Raw genomic sequence first — 19,752 nt, 5'->3', positions numbered from 1 at the left:
TCCTTTAGAACAGAGGTTCTTAAATTGGAGCCAATAAACCCGAGGGGACTAACCAATTGACTTCAGCGTCCTGAAGATGTTATGTGTATGTACAAATGTAAGCATATTTGTACATGAATTTTTCTGGGGCAAAAGTCCCTTTCATCAGATTCTCAAAAGGGTTTTAGCTCAACCAGTGTGGCTCAGTGATTGAGCATTGACCAATGAACCAAAAGGTCACAGTTCGATTCTAGGTCAGGGCACATGCCCGGGTTGAGGGCTCGATCACCAGTGGGGGGTGTGCAGGAAGCTTGATTCTCTCTCATCATTGGCGTTTCTATCTCTCCCTCTCCCCTTCCTCTCTGAAATAAATTTTTAAAAAATTGTTTTATATTTAAAAATTGTGCAGTTACGTTAACCTAAAAAGGAATCCTTACTATAAACGCTTTTCCATTTTCTAAAACATTTATAGATATAAAAAAAAAACCAGCTGAGATTTGATTACAAATATCTGAAGTGTGTGTTGGGGAGCAGTGGAAGGGGATATAAATGACACAATATTGGCCATGATAACTGTTGGAGTAATTGGTTCATGGGAACTCATCTTATTAGTCACTCTGCCTTTGTACATGTTGGAAATTCCAACTTTATTTTTCAATGAAAAAAAAAAGCCCTCAAAAGGTTAAAAACACAGCTTGTATCAAACTTCAGGATTAAACCAGCCTCTCAGGAAGGCGCTGGCTTATGTTAGTTGCTTCCCAGGAACTAGACCAAAGTCACACTGGCTTATTTGAAGTAGAACAAATGAAACATCATTTGCTGCTTTCCATACCAAAAGAAAAGTTTTACTAGAATCAAGTAGTTAGGCTATCTAAATAAATAACATGCATTAAAATGAAAAAATATGCAACAAGTTTGAGAAAATTTTCTTACTGTGCTCAACATTGCATATAATATTAAATTTTAAGCTTCACGTTTTTATTTTTATTTATTTTTAGTATTTTTATTGATTTTTAGAGAGAGGAAGGAAGAGGGAGAAAGCATCCATCAGCTGCCTCCTGCACGCCCTCTACCAAGGATCGAGCCCACAATCCAGGCATGTGATCTAAATGGGAACTGAACCAGCAATCTTTTGGGGCACAAGATGACGCCCAAACAACTGGGCCACTCCAGCCAGGGCCTGAACTTCACATTTTTAGAAAGACATGAGTAATTTAGAGAAGATTCATAGATATACAACAAAAATGGTCAAGATGAATACTTCCTGATCTTATAATAGAATAGAGACCCAGTGCATGAATTCATGCATGGGTGGGGTCTGGCCGGCCCACCTTGATCAGGGCCTATTGGGCCAGGCCGACCGGAGGGAGGGGCCACAGGCAGTTGGCTGGCTGGCCCCACCCACTGATTGAACTCTGGGTCGAAGGGGACAATTTGCATATTAGCCTTTTATTATATAGGACTAGTGGCCCGGTGCACGAAATTTGTGCATGGGTGGGGGGGTGTTCCTCAGCCCGGCCTGCACTCTCTCCAATCTGGGACCCCTCAGGGGATGTCCGACTGCCGGTTTAAACTGACAGTCGGACATCCCTTTCGCAATCCAGGACCACTGGCTCCTAACCACTTACCTGCCTGCCTGATCGCCCCTAACCACTCTGCCTGCCAACCTGCTCGCTCCCAACTGCCCCTGCACTGGCCTTCTCACCCCCAACTGCCCCCATTGCCGGCCTGATCGCCCCCAACTGCCCCCCACTGTTGGCCTCATGGCCCCCAACTACCCCCCTTGGCCAGCCTGCTCACCCCCAACTGCCCTCCTTGCCGGCCTCATAGTCCCCAACTGCTCTCCCTTGCCAGCCTCATGGCCCCCAACTGCTCCTCACTGCCGGCCTGATTGCCCCCAACTGCCGGCCTGCTCTCCCCCAACTGCCCCCCTGCTGCCCTCATGGCCCCCAACTGACCCCCCTGCCAGCCTGCTCACCCGAAACTGCCCTCCCCTCCTGACCTGATTGCCCGTAACCACCTCTGCCTCGGCCCGCCACCATGGCTTTGTCTGGAAGGTCTCCTGGTCTAATTAGCATATTACCCTTTTATTAGTATAGACTAGAGGCCCGGTGCACAAAAATTTGTGCACTCGGGGGGGGGGGTCCCCTCAGCCCGGCCTGTGCCCTCTCGCAGTCTGGGACCCCTCAGGAGATAACGACCTGCTGGCTTAGGCCTGCTCCCGGGTGGCAGAGGGCAGGCCCAATCCCTAGGTGCAGCCCCTGGTCAGGCTCAGAGCAGGGCTGATTGGGGAGTTGGGGCGCCGCCCCTGTCATGCACAGAGCAGGGCGGATCAGGAGGTTTCAATGCCACCCTCAGTCACGCTCAGGGTAGGGCTGATTGGGGGGTTGGGACACCGCCCCTGTCACACACAGAGCTGGGTGGATCAGGGGGTTGGGGCGCCGCACCCTGTCACACTCAGGGCAGGGCCGATGGAGAGGTTATGGCTCTACCCCGTCACACACAGAGCAGGGCCCGTGGGGGGGGGGGGCGGGTTGGGGCACCGCACCCTGTCACACACAGAGCAGGGCCGATCAGGGGGTTGGGGCGCCGCACCCTGCCACACACAGAGCAGGGTTGATCAGGGGGTTGGGGCACCGCAGCCTGTCACACACAGAGCCGCAGGGCAATCAAGGGGTTGGGGAGATCCCCCCTGTCACACACAGAGTAGGGCCGATAGGGGAGTTGGGGCACCGCCCAGTCACACACAGAGCAGGGCCGATCAGGGGGTTGGGGCGCCGCAGCCTGTCACACACAGAGCCGCAGGGCGATCAGGGGGTTGGGGAGCTCCCCCTTATCAGGCACAGAGCAGGGCTGATCAGGGGGTTGGGGCGCCTTCCCCTGTCACAAACAGAGCAGGGTGGATAGGGAGGTTGTGGCCCCGCCCCCTATCACACAGAGCCGCAGGGCGATCAGGGGGTTTGGGCGCTGCCCCGTCACGCTGATCCCGGTGCCAGGAGGCCTCATGGCTCCGCTGATCCCGGTGCTGGGAGGCATATTACCCTTTTACTATATAGGATAGAGGCCTGGTGCACGGGTGGGGGCCGGCTGGTTTGCCCTGAAGGGTGTCCTGGATCAGGGTGGGGGTCCCCACTGGGGTGCCTGGCCAGCCTGGGTGAGGGGATGATGGCTGTTTGCAGCTGGTCACACACCCTTCAGGGTGGGGGTCCCCACTGGGGTGCCTGGCCAGTCTGGGTGAGTGGCTGAGGGCTGTTTTCAGGCTGGCGGGTGACTGAAGCTCCCAACCGCTCCTTTTTTTCTTTTTTCTTTTTTAATTCTGGGCCAGCTTTAGCTCTGAGGCTCCAGCTCTTAGGCCTCCGCTGCTGAAGCAGGTTTCTGGCCTTTGTTTACCTTCTGTATTTGAAACAGTGTTGCGATCCTGCTGGCTGAAGCCCGGCGGACTAAAGCAGGTTTCTGGGGTTTTGTTTAGCTTCTATATTTGTAACATAGTTGCTTAGAGTTGCAGCTCAGAGGCCGGCAGCGGCAGGTGGGGAACGTTGGAGTCCTCTGTCACTGAAGCAAGCTAGCCTCATGTTCGCTTCCAGCTGCCTGGCTGCCGGCCGCCATCTTGGCTGGCAGTTAATTTGCATATCGCCCTGATTAGCCAATGGGAAGGGTAGCGGTTGTACGCTAATTACCAGGTTTCTCTTTTATTAGATAGGATAAGATGATTTAGAGTGGCAAAAGAAAGCCCTGGATGGTGTGGCTCAGTTGGTTGGGGCATCATTCTGTATACCAAAAGGTGGCAGGTTTGATTCCAGGTCAGGGCACATGCCCAGGTTGTGGGTTCAATCCCCAGTCAGGGCCCATGTGGGAGGCAACCAACTAATGTTTCTCTCTCTCTTTTCCCCTTCCTCTCTCTATAAGTAAAAAATTAGAGTGGCAAAAGAAGAATAAAAGATCACTTAGTAACAGACTTCAAATGTAGAAATACTGATAGAAATCTGTTCTCCATCTTCATTTATGAGATATCAACTGAAAGATTAAATTTTCTCATCTTTCAAAAGGAGTTAGGCTACATGATTGTTAAGTTCATCATGAGCTCTAAAATTCTGTGATGTCCTGGTTTTTTGGTCCCCCCCCCTTTTTTTTTTGATGTCCTGATTTTTTATAGATACATTGCTTGAGAAAAACTATTCTCAACTCTTTCCTTGTTTAAACACTTATAGCAATTAGGTGTAAATATTTCCTTATTGTGGAAAGATCAGAGAATCAAATTAGAATTTATAAAATGTCCGTATTCCTTTTACTTTATCCTTCCTGCTCTCTCTACCCCCCATTCCACTGATATTATCCTATATAATAAAAGCCTAACATGCTAAGTGTCCGACCATTCAACCAGTCGCTATGACATGCATGACCACCAGAGGGCAGACGCTCCGACTGGTAGGTTAGCTTGCTGCTGGGGTCTGGCCAATTGGGACTGGGCGAGACGGGCCGGACACGCCCTGGAGTCCTCCTGTGGTCCCTCCCCAGCCCTAATCGTGCACTGGTGGGGTCCCTCGGCCTGGCCTGTGCCCTCTTGCAATCCAGGACCCTCGGGGGATGTAGGAGAGCCAGTTTTGGCCCGATCCCTGCAGGCCAGGCCGAGGGACCCTACCAGTGCACAAACCTGTGCACCGGGCCTCTAGTATTGGAACAGTTGAGTTGCAGTCTAGCTTGGAGATAGGAGAATGAGCAAGATGAATTCTTAAATTACTTTAGCCTGATGATGCTATGATTGAACTATTTCTCATATACCAAAGATAGAAGGTTATAGTGTAATCCATCCCTTGCACCTAAGCCCTTTACTGGCCCCCTTCTCAAATGCTAAAGTGGGTAATTCTATCTCTATATTAATTTAATGCTGACCTATTAAGTAACTGACAAAGACTGAAAGCAATCTAAAAAAAACAAAACAAAAAAACCAGTTTGACATGCACAGTTTAAGTATTAACTCTAAATTTTAGAACCAAAAATTGCCGGCAAAAGTACCGTATCTAAAACAGAAAGAAACATTTTGTAACATGAAAGAGGTGAGAAAAAATAGAGAAGGTTATAGAACAAAATGTTTTCCAATCATGTCTGTACTCTCATACTCTTCCACATATGGAAACTAAGGCATTGCCTTGTGGAAAAATTAACGCAAAATTGGAAAAGGAGAATGTGATAAAGTAAGCTTAAGAATTCTATAGAACAAGGACAAAATATAGAAACAAAACTTCTTAAATAGCGTTTATATTCTCTTTAAAAGCCTATTAAGTATATACCAATAGATATTCTTCTAAATTATTAGAGAAGCACCACTAAAATTTCATACATGCATATTTTTATATGGAATATTAAGTTAGAACCCGAATTTTTCTTTATTTTTCTCAGAGTACAGAATTGCTATAAAATGACTAACATTGCCCAAAACAAGGCCTATTAAATTCTCCCATGAATTGCTGTGACATTCCCAAAAATTGTTGTTAAAACATACAACAGTGTCTTTTACAAAGCAAAGCTATCCCTCTACACCTTCATACAAGATTTAAGCTAAAGAAAAAAAGATAGAAAACCCAACAGCTGAAGACAACATTGGGCTATTTATAAGTCTTCTCCCAATCCCCCAGACACACTCCCATGGAGGCTGTAAACAGCTAACTAAAATATCTTTGAGGCCTTCATATCCACACCCACTGACACAAGTAGAGTTGTACCCACAGTGAAACTAGACTTCAGCTTCTTTAGCACGTATATGCCTGCAATAGTAAACTGGAGTAAATGTAACAGTAATAAAACAATTTTTTAAAATTAAAATTATACCTTTTTCTCCAACAAATGGTAAAGACCACGTGAAGACATCCATAAAATTGGGCAACCAGTAAGGATGTGGAGAACAGTTAAATTGTCGAATATTCATCACATTATTTTCATACTTTAATACAGCAGCTGCAAGATAAGTATAAATGTCAATGTAACAATTTGTGTTTAGCTCCAAAAGTCTAAAACACATAAAAGCAGAAAAATATCTTTTTAATGGGGTGAGGAATCAAGGGATGAGTAGAATGAGGGCTAGTAGAGGGAGGTAGGCACTAATTTTTAATAACACATTTTCTGTTTTTTAACACTTTTATTTAGGGCATAGTCAAATTTTGTTGTTATTAATAAATATTCTATTCTTTTTTAAATGTTTGTTTTACTTTATAATCCAATGATAAATATACACTTTTATTAAATCCAAAATTGTGAAAACTCAATTTACAGAGGAAACACAGAATGGCAATGAACAATTTTCTAGGTTTAAAAGTTCATTTAAGTTACAGGAATTTAAGAGGGTCTTTTTAGTTGTAGGCAACCTGAATAGGATAGCTGAATGGTAATAAAGAAAAACAAAACAGAAAACAAAAAAATGTAATGTGAAACATTTTATTTATAAATGTAAATATATTTATTTCATTTAATATGGAAAATCAAGTAAAACTACTACAAAGAAATATTTTACTTCATTTAGAAAAACCCACCCCTACAGTACCAGAAGAGAGAATATTATAGCCAAATAACTCAAAGATAACATATTCATCTCAATTTTAGGTATCTTTCTTATGTTTCAATATATTAATATAAATATTATCTTAAATTAATTGATGTATGTTAGATGGGCTAGGTTCTAATCTAAGCTACAGTACATACTAGCTTCACCATGCTTGGTAAATTATTTAATTAATCTATTTCTCATTTACATAAAGGACTAGTATGTCCAACCTGCCTACCTCAGAGGTTTGTTTTAAGATCAGAGAATAATGTATTTTGCATGAAAATACATAAAAGTATAAAATACTTTGCAGGTATTATAATTATGTGGAGACTTTTTTTCATTTGAATAAAAAGCACTGAAATGCAGATGTTAAATTCCAAGATTTGAGATTCTGGCTAATATAGAATCACAACTAACATGTCTGTTTCTTTTATGAAATTCCCATGAAATAAAAGTATTTTAAATTTAGCCTCAGAAATTAAAAGCTGATACCAACCTTTCAGCTTTAAAAAAAAAAGGAGAATCTAGAAAATTGTCTTACATGGAGAATGAAACATTACAAACATACGCATACCACATAAGCACTCAAATCATTAACACTATGTACAGACTCAGAACTACCAAGAGACATTTGATTTTGACAAGACAGATTCAATGGTTTGAGTTTCTTTTCTGAGTACTAAGAAAAGTGATCCCTTAACCTCCTGAGTCAATCTGGCAAAGGACAACTGTAAGGTAGTAGTCAAACGAGCACTGAACACTAGCTTCGTTAATACTGACAAGGGGAAGTCACAGTTAAGAAATGAGGGCACTAGTAGAAAGTTAAATGTAACATTTGATTCTGTTCTTGAAAATGTAATAAAAACTTAAGGTTGGTTTCTCCTAAAAAATGAAGACATACCTCATAAGGTATCTTTACAAAAGTCTAAAAATTTACAAACCAAAATACAATTTTAAATATTTTAGCACTGGCACAATTGTTAGAGGCTGCATTGATACCAGCTTCTAAAGATGAGCAACTCAATTAGCATCAATAGTTTGGTTGATTTGGTAATTAACATAGTATTAAGTTCCTGCAGCACATTCTGTATCAAAGTTATTATATAGCATTCTACAGTTTGACCACCTCTGGCAAATGGTTTAATCTTTTAACCATCACCTCCAATCATCCAAAGAACTCCTTCTCACTCTGCTCCTCTTCTGAACTCAAACCAGGACCCATATTTAACAATGACCTCATTATCTCCCTAAATGTACTTTTATAGTCTGTTCTTTCTTCCTGGCACATCCACTCCAGTCTGATCCTTGAAACTATGGCATAGTACACTGAATTCCAGACACATCAAGAGAGAATAGGAGCTGACTTAATATCCTCTTCTGAAAATGAACTACGTAAACATACTCAAGCTCATCTTCAATGACCCTGGCACACACTTAACTAGATTAAAATCTTTTGATATCATCTGTCAAATAGCAATGTTCAAAGTTAAGTGAAACCCAATTACTATTATGCACAGCTCAAATTTGAAGGGAAGGAGGGGGAATGGAAACCAATGGAATAGAAGGTAAAAAAAAAAAATTTAATAAAAAGGAAGACAAAACAGTAAAAAGAAAAGGGAAGAATGTATCACTGAAAGGAGGTCTGAGCAAATGAATCAAAGAAAGCTCAATTACAAATCTTCATGGGGCAGTGATAAGACTGTGGAGGTAAAAGAAGGAAATAAGAAAGGGAAAGAGAACCTAGATCAGTGAACATAAAACAAGAAACATGATAAACTAAACAACTATACAATATAAATACACGAAATGGTCAAAGCAGCAGCAGTAGCTTTATGTAAACAAGAAAACATTCTCTTGATTATAAGGGGAAAGATTTAAGAAAGGGAAGTTTGAAAAAAATCATATTTGGTTTTGCTTGACGTACTTAACTTAGCATTCTTTTACAAGACAGCTTTTGTAAGTAACAAGTTGTGGAATGGTTACATATGACTTAAGTTTTACATTTTGGATTTTTATTTCTTGATCTCACCCCTCCCTTATATCTTACACCTTTTTATAAGGAGATTTGGGTAGTTATAGATTCAAACAATGCCCGCTTTCTATTATATTTTTTAAAAAAATAAGTCCATTAAAATGCTAAGTTGTTTAACAATTTTTTTTTATCAACAACATCTTACCTTTATTATTGTAGACATCTAAGTAATTAGGTGCCGAAAAAATTGTTATTAATGAAGGGAACCCTGTAGTTTGACTTTTTCTGTACATTCTATAGCTGCAAAACAAATAGCTTAATATGCATCGTAAAGCATCAATCATTGTTACTAAGTTTGATTTGTACATAAGGTGTTAATTTGGGTCAGGGAAACAGAATTCTTACCCTGCATCTTGAGCTTCATGAGCTCTAATAATCGATAACAAATTATTGTTTTGCAAAAATTCACATACTGCTGGATAGCTGTGGGGGGAAAAGAGTAAATTAAGTAAAAGAATGGTTTTCTATGTGAAGCATATTCTATTTTAACAACTAAAACTTGATTAAGCTTGGATATTTTTCCTTACTTATAAAAATAAGAACATCCTCGAACTGTATTGTGACTAAAATGTTCCTGTGATTTTTCATTTCCAAAATCTTCAGAAGGATCAGACCATAACAAGTCACACATTGGTCCAAACGCAGGTGGCTCTTTGAATCTATCTAACTGTGAAAGAAAGAAAAGAAACAAACAAACAGAAATAACTTGTCAAAAAGTGAGAACAGAATAGACATAGGAAAGCGATACCAACTTTGAATACTGTCCATACCACATTGTTTTGAATGGTTAGAAGGTATTTCCTTAAAATATCAGTATACTAATTTTTATCATACCTAATATTAGCAGTGAAGAGAAGTTTGAAGCATCTACTTTCTATCCAACAAAGTACTAAAGATAGGAGTCAACCTTGGAATTAAACTATGTACTTACTCTCCTAATATCATCCAGTGTGTGGATTTCTGGTGAAAGTCCACCATGAACACAAAGAAATTGTTGGTTTAGAAGTGCAGCAAGAGGCAGGCTATCAAAAGCTTCCATACAAGCTTCATAGACTCTTTCTGAATATTTAATTTTACCTAGAAAAAGAAAAAATTAAATTGAAAATTATATTACTAGTTGATCATTTTGAAAACATGTGTACTTGACTATTAACACAAAGGCAAGGAAACTAAAGACAGAGAATAGCCAAGTGGGGGCCAGAGGTTGAGAACACGTGAAGGGGTGACTATAAAAGGCAACAAGAGGAATTTATAAAATGGTATCATGACTGTGATGATGAGCAAAATCTCAGAATTAAACACAATAAAGAGTGAAGCAAGCATCTTGCTCTATAAAAATCAACAAAGATAATCAATGTTATCGGTCTTACACAAAATATTTGCTCTTCTAAATTTATTTTGGGTATGCAGCAGATAGTCATAAAATATTACTAAAAATACGTTCAATCTCTAAAAATAGCTCAACCCTTCACCTTTTAGGCCAAGTAAAGCAAAATTAGAACTATACTTAAAGCTAAAACAGTTTAATATTTTATTTTATTCTAAGTGTCAGTGACTACTTTGTTGTTATAAGCAAAACTACTATATCATCACTACAAAACTCAAGGTCAATCCAATTAAAACATAAATAAAAGAAATATCTTTTTCATATGTTGAAGAAACAAAGGGGTTCAAGTCCATAACCAATGCTTAAAATGGGCAGTGAAGCTGAAAGTCAATATAACACAAGACAAAACTCTACCAAATCAAACTTGTCATTTACTTTTAAGATAGCATACTATTCTTTTACTCCTTTATACCTTTAAATGCCTAGATAGTTTGTTTTTGGTGGAATTTGGGTGAGTAGTTTGTTAATTATTTAAAGAGAGGGAGCTTAGCTCCTATTTTCCTTTTTAATATTGTAACATTCAAATGAGAAAATCTATACCCAGCCACCAGAGGTCCTAAACGGATAGTCTATTAGACCTGTTTTCCAGCATTATCCTATATAATAAAAGCCTAATATGCTAAGTGTCTTGTCGTCTGTTCAACCAATCAAAGTGTAATATGCTAATGATATGCTAAGGCCGCTCAACCGCTCGCTATGATGTGCACTGACCACCAGGGGGCAGACAGTCAACCGGTCGACCAGTCACTATGATGTGCACTGACTACCAGGGGGAAGATGCTCCGACTAGTAGGTTAGCTTGCTGCTGGGGTCTGGTCGATTGGGACTGAGCAGATGGGCCAGACATGCCGTGGAGCCCTCCCATGGTTCCTTCCTGGCTGGCCAACCTCCCGTGTCCCTCCTGAATCCCAATCGTGCACCGGTGGGGTCCCTTGGCCCGGCCTGCGCCCTCTCACAATTTGGGACCCTTCAAGGGATGTCGGAGAGCTGGTTTTGGCCCGATCCCGCAGGCCAGACTGAGAGACCCCACTGGTGCATGAATTCGTGCACCAAGCCTCTAGTGATTTAATAAACATTTTAATTTGATTGCTTGGTTGCTTTTAGGGCAAATTTTAATTTGATTGCTTTTAGGTAAGGCATGGAATTTCTCATATTCATTTAGATTATCTGCCTGATCCTTGAAGTTATATGACTTTGCCTCGTCTGTATTACCTACCACTTTTTCTTCCTTTACTGGAAGTCTCTACTAATATGATCTTTACTGAATCATGTCTGAGTCTCAATAATTCTGAAATTACCTATTTTTAGAACTTAACTCTAAGGTTTAATTATTAACTTAATAACCACACAGGTATAAGGTGTGAAAAATGGCCAAACATTGTTCTATACCATGTGATTGCTTATAACTATTCGATTACCACTGCTATAATAATTTAAGAGAGAAATGGGGTACACATTACAGGCTAAGAATGCCAATTCATTAATAGCATGTTTCAAAAAATCTGCAATGATGACAGGATGAACAATTTGTTAAGAAATTTCATAGGAATGCCTCAATATTGGGGGACAATAATCGTCAATGCAACAACAATTTCTTTTTAGTTTTATCCTTCCTGTTAATATTACTATATATAAAACTCAAAACTATTCTTAAGTACATATGTTAGAATAAAATGCCATTAAACACTAGAGAGTTCCTGACAATCTTCTTCAATTCTTTACATGTTTGTACACAAAATCTGTTCTTATATATTATACTACAAAATCATCAAACGCTTACTATCCATGTCACCCAAAAAGAATGAGAAAGTGAAAATATTTCTGATGGCAGTACTCACATTCCTGCTTAAAGGTAAAATATTCAGTAAGGTGTCTGCATTCATGATTGCCTCTCAGAAGAAATAATGTGCTTGGGTATAGTATCTTCAGGACCCATAAATATAAGACACACTGCAAAAGAAAATGTTTCCAGTGAATTTATCTTATATTTGTGTTTAACTTAGTTGCTTGATCATTGCTCCTTTTCCTCTAACCCTATTACACTTACATTCTCTATTACTCATTATTATCTTTTTTCTTTGTTCCTAACTAAAATGTAAACTCCTAGAAAAGTACCTAGCCAACAGAAAAAGATCAATAAATATTTGGTGAATGAATGAGTCAATCTATTTAACTACTTTAGATTTACAAATTGTTTGCTGTAAAAACAATTAGCAGGTTGGTCTCCTTCTTAAGTAGATCAACAAATAATAATGTAAAAAATTATAGCAGCTAACATTTATTGAGTACTTACAATGTATCAAGCACTGTAAAATTAATCCTGCTCACTTATTTCTCTAACCCTATGATGTAATATTATTTCTATTTTACAACTGAGGAAACTAAAGCAGAGTTTAAGTAACTTGTCCAAAATCATGAAGCTTGTAAGTAATGGAGATAAAATGCTGATCCTCTGATGTTAAGCATTAGGCCATGCTACCTAATGAAGGAAATAGCCATGTTTATGTTTATTTTGTAATAAACTAATACTTTCTCTAAATAGATTTAACATAAGAAACAGAGTCACATTTTACTTATTTGGTTAAAAAAATAAGGAAGGACTATTTACTATGGAAATAATCTTAGTTTATATTACTTATATAAAAAGAAAAAACAAACTTTATTTTTAACAAGTTAAGGTCTACTGAAATATGTAACTATTCACACCTTCATTTTATTCACAAGAAAAGAAGAAACCAGAAAAATACTTATTAAAAAATATTTATTAAAGAATTACCTGTCTTTCTTGCATATTTTGATTCTTTGTTATTTTCCTTTTATAACAAAATGTATTAAGAGTCAGCTACAAGGGCATACACACCACCATGTTCAGTTACCAACTAAGTTTCCTAAAAATGTTTATTGTTTTTGTCAAAGCCCCCAGTCTTTTCGTTAAAGACTATTATCTGTTTTTCTTGAAGCCTTGAGGGAAGATTGAGGGGGCTGATAATGAAACTATGAATGGGAGGAAGTACTCAGGATAATCAAGTTCCTAAGCAAATTTCAGTGGACAGAGTGCTGAACCCCCTTGGCCACTAGGTATCCTAGCATACTTCAGGGAGGTTGACAAAAAAACTGAAGAAAGGGATATAAACAATGGTAATCAGCATGGAAAGTCACCAGGTTAAGTCTTCAATATTTACCAGGAGAGGTGGGTTAAGAGCATAGGCTTGGAGTCAGATTGCCTGACTGCAGCTATTACTAACAATGTGACCTTGGGCAAGTTTACTTAACCTTTCCAAGCCTGCAATTCCTCATCTCTAAAGTGGATAAAATAGCAGTGCTCACCTCATAACACTGTTGTAAGGATGAAATTAATCAATGTGTGTTAAGTCCTTAGACCATGCTTGGAACATATAAAATGCTCAACACAAGTATCTATTGGTAGACCTTTTATCCAGCAACTTTACCTTTAGGAATCTGTCCTACAGAAATAATTGGGCAAGTATGCAAAGATGCATAAATAACTTGGCTTAATGAAGCATCATTTGTAATGGAAAAAAACTGCAGAACACCTTAAGTATCTAACAATAAGGAGCTTATTAAATCTATTGTGGTTTGTTTATTCAATGGGACACAATGCAGCTATTAAAAATGATGCTGTATAGAACAGACTGTCAAATCGCAGAGGGAAGGTGGAGGTGAGTGGATGGGAAGAGATCAACAAAAGAACTTGTATTACATATGCATAACCCATGGACATAGACAATAGGTGGTGAAGGCCTGGGAAGGGGGGAGGCGGCAATAGGGCAGACTAGAAGGGGCCAATGGGAGAAAAAGGGGACGTATGTAATACTTTCAACAATAAAGACTTACATTTTTTAAAAAAGAAAAAATGATGCTTTAAATTTATATTTACTGACTTGGAATACATCGCAGTATAAGGGTGTGTGAAAAAAAGCTAGTTACAGAAAAACATTATAATATAGTCTCATTTTCATTCAAAAAAGGAGAGTATGTAAATGTCAAATTATGTTATATGCCCGAAATGTAATCTTATAAATTTTTTAAAAATTTTAAAAAGGAGATATATTAGAAAATACATATTGTTCTATTTTAACCTGATTTTATTTATATAATTTTTATTTATATAATTAGAAAAGTAAAAGTAGAAAAAGAATCACCTACCATTAAGTGATAATCAACAGGTCATTTTAATGCCTCTTAAGTTTTTAAAAACAAATGAATAATTTCAGAATACACAGGATTCCATATGATATACTAGGGGTCTTAAGAGCTACAGAAGGAGGAATAGAAGTACTAGGGTTTAAGCAATAAACGCATTATAATGTGCTTTATTTAATCAGAGAAAATTCAATTACTCTTCTTTCACACAGGTTAATACCTTTAGGGCTAAGAGAGAGAAATAGCATTAACTCCTTAGGGCTACTAGATAACAGGGCAATATAGACCCCTCAGTTTGCTTATAATTTCCACTGAGAAAAATGGCAATTATATAAACAGAGTAATACAGGGAAATTAATAGATTATTTTGAATAACAGAAGAGGAATAAATAGTAGCTTTACCTAAAAACATCAGAAAATACTGAGGTATTAAAAAGAACCCAACACAGGTACTTTAAGAAATTTATTTTACTAGGAATTAATGAAAATCATCTATGATAACACTTAAAAGCAAATCAAATGACAGTACATGATTATTACCTCTATACTAAAATAACCTCTGTCCACATAATCACCAAGAAAAAGGTATCGTGTATTAGCAGGGGATCCTCCTACTTCAAAAAGTTTCATCAGATCAAAAAATTGGCCATGGATGTCACCACACACTGAAACAAGAAGATTATTAGATATGAAAAAAAAACCACACTCTGAAATAACAAATTTTACTTAAATTCTAATTTATTTTACATAAGGGATAGTATAAATTCTATCAAGACATGTCTGAGAAGGCAGTCATCTATGAAGAATCATGATAGGGATGCTGTGTACCCAAGTGTTCATGTGCTCAAGATATAGAACAAGATGTAACAAAAGTAATAAACTTGAAGCCAGCAACAAAATTTTCATCTATATTTTATAAAGCTTCTCTTTAGAAAATCAACCATGTGTGTCTTAGGATGACAAAATTATAATGATGGCAGTAAAAACGCCAGTCTAACTCAATACTTTCTGTAGACTTCTAAATAATTATCTTTGGTATCTGATATGATATTTAGGTATTTGTCCCTAATGACAGAAAGCAAAGTAAATAAGTATTTATTGAATCAAACTGAATTATGGCCAACACAACCAATAGCATATTAGACTAACTTCTGCACTCAGATTATTTAGGATCATATTTATTCACTGAAAATAGGGGAAAACTTTAAAAAATAATGTAAATTTCAAGATAATGTCCATGTAATATTAATTTAGTATATGCTATGATTAAAAAGGAGACAGCTCTATATCGAGGCAATTAAATAATGGTGTGATAAAAAAATAATATCCAAAACATAAATAAATGTACCTGTAATTGGAGCCTCTACTTCTATCATTGTTTTTTCTCTCCGAAGGATGGCAGCACCCTCATTGATAATTCTAAGTGCAATTTCTTCATCTACTCGACCTTCTTTTACTAAGTGGTTCTTCAGAACATCAACCCTAGGTATCCCATCCATATCAAATACTTCTTCAGATGTCAAGCGATGTGTTGGGGGGAAAGGGACAGCTGCAATTTTATTTTAATTAAGAAAAAATAAATCACTATATATTATATTAACATAAAACTAATAAATAGAACTAAGTAAATAAGAGTAAAAAATAAAAAGGTGGTTTTTGTTCTTCATTTATTGGATAGAAGTCTTAATTTTTTAAAAGCCTTTAAAAAAAGAGCAAAGTATACGTCTTTTTATTAATCAGTATATAACATTTTGTATGTTGAGAATTATTAGAGAAATGAATTGTCTCACAAAATTAAAGTTCTTTCAGGATAACCAGAGCTTCTTTAAGATAAAACATTTTTTTGGTAGAACTCTCAAAACATATCATACACTTTTCACCTTATATGAAGTACAATAAATATAACTTAATACTACATAAGCCTGAATAGACAGAAATCCCAAATATAAGGTGATCCACCATGTTCCTAATAAGAATATAAAAAACATTGTTTTCTGGCCAACTTGAATAGAAACTTTTAGGGATATAGATAAAACAGCCAAATACTTTCTTATGAAATTTAAATTAATTTAGATGCATGCATAGATTTCAAACATTAATAAATCATGACCATTTTGAAATACTGCTTTTCTCTTACCTTCATGTTTCACAAAACACCCATTTGAAATAGTTATACACACCTTCAACATCAGTATATTCCTTACCATGGAGTCATTTTTTAAGTCATCAAATACTTTTTAAAATATATATTTTATTGATTTTTTTACAGAGAGGAAGGGAGAGGGATAGAAAGCTAGAAACATCAATGAGAGAGAAACATTGATCAGCTGCCTCCTGCACACTCCCTACTGGGGATGTGCCCGCAACCAAGGCACATGCCCTTGACTGGAATAGAACCTGGGACCCTTGAGTCTGCAGGCACTCAAGGCTCTATCCACTGAGCCAAACCAGTTAGGGCTCTAATACTTTTTAAAAGCAAATTATCTTCACTTCCATTTAAGTTGTTTGAGAAAAAGCACTTTTTGAATATATGTAAAAGTGATTATTGAAAATTTATCCTAAGCTACAGTCTTAACTACTGAAATAATTGGCCTTTTTACTCCTGTAGTACATATATATATATATATAGTTTATACAAGTAATCACCGACTATACTGTTTTAAGCTGATATTTTTTAAATGGAACAGAAAACAGGAAGGTATATTTTCAATGGTATCTAGCACAATTTGAAGTCATAGATCTAGCAAAAATTACTATATATCTGTTAAGTTTATTTGATGCATTTTTCACTGAATCCAACAAGTGAGTTCTTTATGCACTCAAGATCACTGAAGTTGTTTTAGGCTCTTTATCAAATACTACTTTGTTTTTCAAAATAAAGAGAAATTTATAGTAAGAGTCTACATACAGACCAAATGTAAGGCAGCTCCCTCTTTTCTGAACTAAAACTTTTTTGGGGAAAAAAAAACTCATATGTCTATACAGTTTATAGTATTTTCTTAATGTTTCATTGTGATTAGCAGTTATTATATAGAAGACTGGAAATATATAGGAACAACTGCTTCTTCATATTTCATAACTTGGAGTAACTAAAGAAGGGGGCTGGGCTAGAATTACATTAATTATGGAAGGAAGAATAATAAATAAGCACGTTCTCATACAAGGGAAAAAAAGAACTCGATCCTTTAAAAAGTGCATATGAGGAAAAAAATTTTAGGAAAAACTCAATCCCTTAGAAGTGAGATAAGAACTGATGTAGAGGGACTGTCAACCACTTCTAAAAGATTCTGAAATCACCAATCCCTCTTGCTTTCTTCTTCTTTGTTTTGACATTTAGTAAAGCAAAACTTGAACTTGCTTTTTTCCCCTTGATTAGAATACATTTATTCCCATTTCTTTTTACTACCTGAAACAGGCATTGAATACATTTAATTCCCCCAAATATACTATTTCTAGATTCTAGTAAAATAAAAACCTCTGCTAAAATATGTTTTTCTCCAACTAAAGATTAAAAAATCCAGCTGGTGTGGCTCCGTGGTTGAGCACTGACCTATGAACCAGGAGGTCATTGGTTCCATTCCCGGTCAGGGCACAAGCCCAAGGTTTCAGGCTCAATCCCCAAAGGGGGGTGCAAGAGGCAGCCCATCAATGATTCTCATTGTTAATGTTTCTCTCTTTCCCTCTCCCTGATATCAATAAAAACGTATTTTAAAAAATTACACAAACTATTATATACTAGTGGCCCGGTGCACGAAATTTGTGCACATTAAAAGGGAATAATTAGAGGAAATGTATTAACATTGCTATTTGCCCTTTCTCTACAATAGAAGTGTCAGAGATGAAAGAAAATTAGTAAAATGTATATGAAAATCTTCCTCCTGTCAGAGTCTGGGGCACACCGTGGGACCCAGAGTCAAGCCCCCGTCCACTTGCGTGCACCTTGAAATCACGTGAGACCCAGACCCAGCTGGCCCCACCCCCGTCAAGCCCCACTGGGCGGGGGTGTGCAGCCTCAGGTCCCCAGGCCCAGCGCTGGGCAGGGGGTGCAGCCTCAGGTCCCCCGTCAAGCCCCGCTGGGTGGGGGGCGCAGCCTCAGGTCCCCCGTCAAGCCCCGCTGGGTTGGGGGGCGCAGCCTGAGGTCCTCCAGCCCAGCGCCTGGCATGGGGTGCGGCCTGAGGTCTCCCAGCCTGGCGCTGGGGCGTGGGGCGTGGCCTGAGGTCCCCCTTCAAGCCCTGCTGGGCAGGGGCGCAGCCTGAGGTCTCCCATTAAGCCCCCTGGGCCGGGGGCGCAAACTCAGGTCCCCCAGCCTGGCACCAGGGTGGGGGGTGTGGCCTGAGGTTCCCCGGCCCGGTGCCACGCAGCCTCAGGTCCCTACTGATCACTTGTTATGGCTCGTTATGGGAATCCTGCCTCCACTGTGGTCACAGCCATCTTGTGTTACGGGAACCCTGACTCTGCTGCGAGCACAGCCATCTTGTGACGGCATATGGAGTGAGGGTCAATTTGCATATTACCTCTTTATTATATAGGATGCTATAACTAAATTTGCCTTCATCAGTAAACCAACTGTTTAAAAGCTACAGAAATTAACAATTGTTTACTCAATAAATCAAAAGTTACTTTGGGGACACAAAAATGAGAAGTTTAAATATTTCTTAAATATAAATTTCTGAGATCAAGATAAAATCATATTTTTCTCATTAGGCCAAGAGAATTTCTTAACACATTGTATGCAGGAAACGTATTTATACGTTCTACCAGTGTAGTAGAGCACGGGACACGTATTAATACGTTTTTTATAGACTAGCGGTAGGATGCGGGTAACATATAAATACGTAAACTAAAGTTATCGTAATTTTACTGAATGTTGCCATTTGCGCAAAAAATTAGCAAAAATGGCCCGTGCCACCTGTTAGCGTGCGATAAAAACTACCTGAAAACAATGTGTTAATCACTTTACTTAGGAAAACAGGCACTATTTAAGAGGCTGCATTCTAGATTATGTATACTTAGTAATAATCAACAATTCCACTAATAAATGAATTCTGTCAAAATATAGAACTTCTTAAAAATCTATCTGGAAGCCCCCACCCATCTTGGTCAGCCAGTCATCAGTTGGCACTGCATGTGTTCATGCATGTTGTGAAAGTCACACTGAGGTATTACCCCCTCTTTAACCAAGAGCCAAAATGTCTTTATTTATGGGGTGGGAGGTGCGGGAGTGGAGTATAAACTGCCTCCATGCTCATCAGTAAGTTATCTATAGACCTATGCTTTTTCACTTCTTTTTCAACTCAAGGCACACTTTTACATTTCAGGACCAGCTGGGATACCTTTTATTTATTTACTAGAGGCCGAATTTCGTGCACGGAGGAGGGGGTCCCTCAGCCTGGCCTGCACCCTCTGGTAACCTGGGACCACTGACTCCTCACTGCTCGCCTGCCTGCCTGCCTGATCACTCCCAACACCTCTGTCTGCCTGCCTCATTGCCCCTAACACCTCTTCCTGCCTGCCTGACTGCCCCTAACCGCTCTCCCCTGCCAGCCTGATTGCCCCTAACCACTCTACCTACCTGCCTGATTGCCTCAGCCCCCACCACCAGGGCTTTGTCCGGAAGGACGTCTGGAAGAAATCTGGTCTAAATAGCATATT

General features: G+C 38.7%; 1 protein-coding gene across 8 annotated transcripts in view; it reads right to left on the bottom strand.

Moving 5' to 3' along the window:
* PPP3CB (protein phosphatase 3 catalytic subunit beta) overlaps nucleotides 1–19,752 on the bottom strand; it is a 52,136-nt gene that overhangs the window by 20,644 nt on the left and 11,740 nt on the right. For all 8 annotated transcript variants that reach the window (XM_059662395.1, XM_059662388.1, XM_059662391.1 and 5 more), the window contains exons 2-9: nucleotides 15,449–15,649; nucleotides 14,641–14,765; nucleotides 11,775–11,886; nucleotides 9,481–9,626; nucleotides 9,077–9,216; nucleotides 8,895–8,972; nucleotides 8,695–8,789; nucleotides 5,806–5,931 (exon numbers count right to left, since the gene is read on the bottom strand). In XM_059662395.1, coding sequence (XP_059518378.1) covers nucleotides 5,806–5,931; nucleotides 8,695–8,789; nucleotides 8,895–8,972; nucleotides 9,077–9,216; nucleotides 9,481–9,626; nucleotides 11,775–11,886; nucleotides 14,641–14,765; nucleotides 15,449–15,649 — 1,023 coding nt within the window. The remainder of the gene's footprint in view (nucleotides 1–5,805; nucleotides 5,932–8,694; nucleotides 8,790–8,894; nucleotides 8,973–9,076; nucleotides 9,217–9,480; nucleotides 9,627–11,774; nucleotides 11,887–14,640; nucleotides 14,766–15,448; nucleotides 15,650–19,752) is intronic.

This window comes from Myotis daubentonii, chromosome 13 (genome assembly GCF_963259705.1).
Source record: "Myotis daubentonii chromosome 13, mMyoDau2.1, whole genome shotgun sequence".
NCBI classification, from domain to species: Eukaryota; Metazoa; Chordata; class Mammalia; order Chiroptera; family Vespertilionidae; genus Myotis; species Myotis daubentonii.
This window is presented reverse-complemented; position numbering and strand designations above follow the sequence as displayed.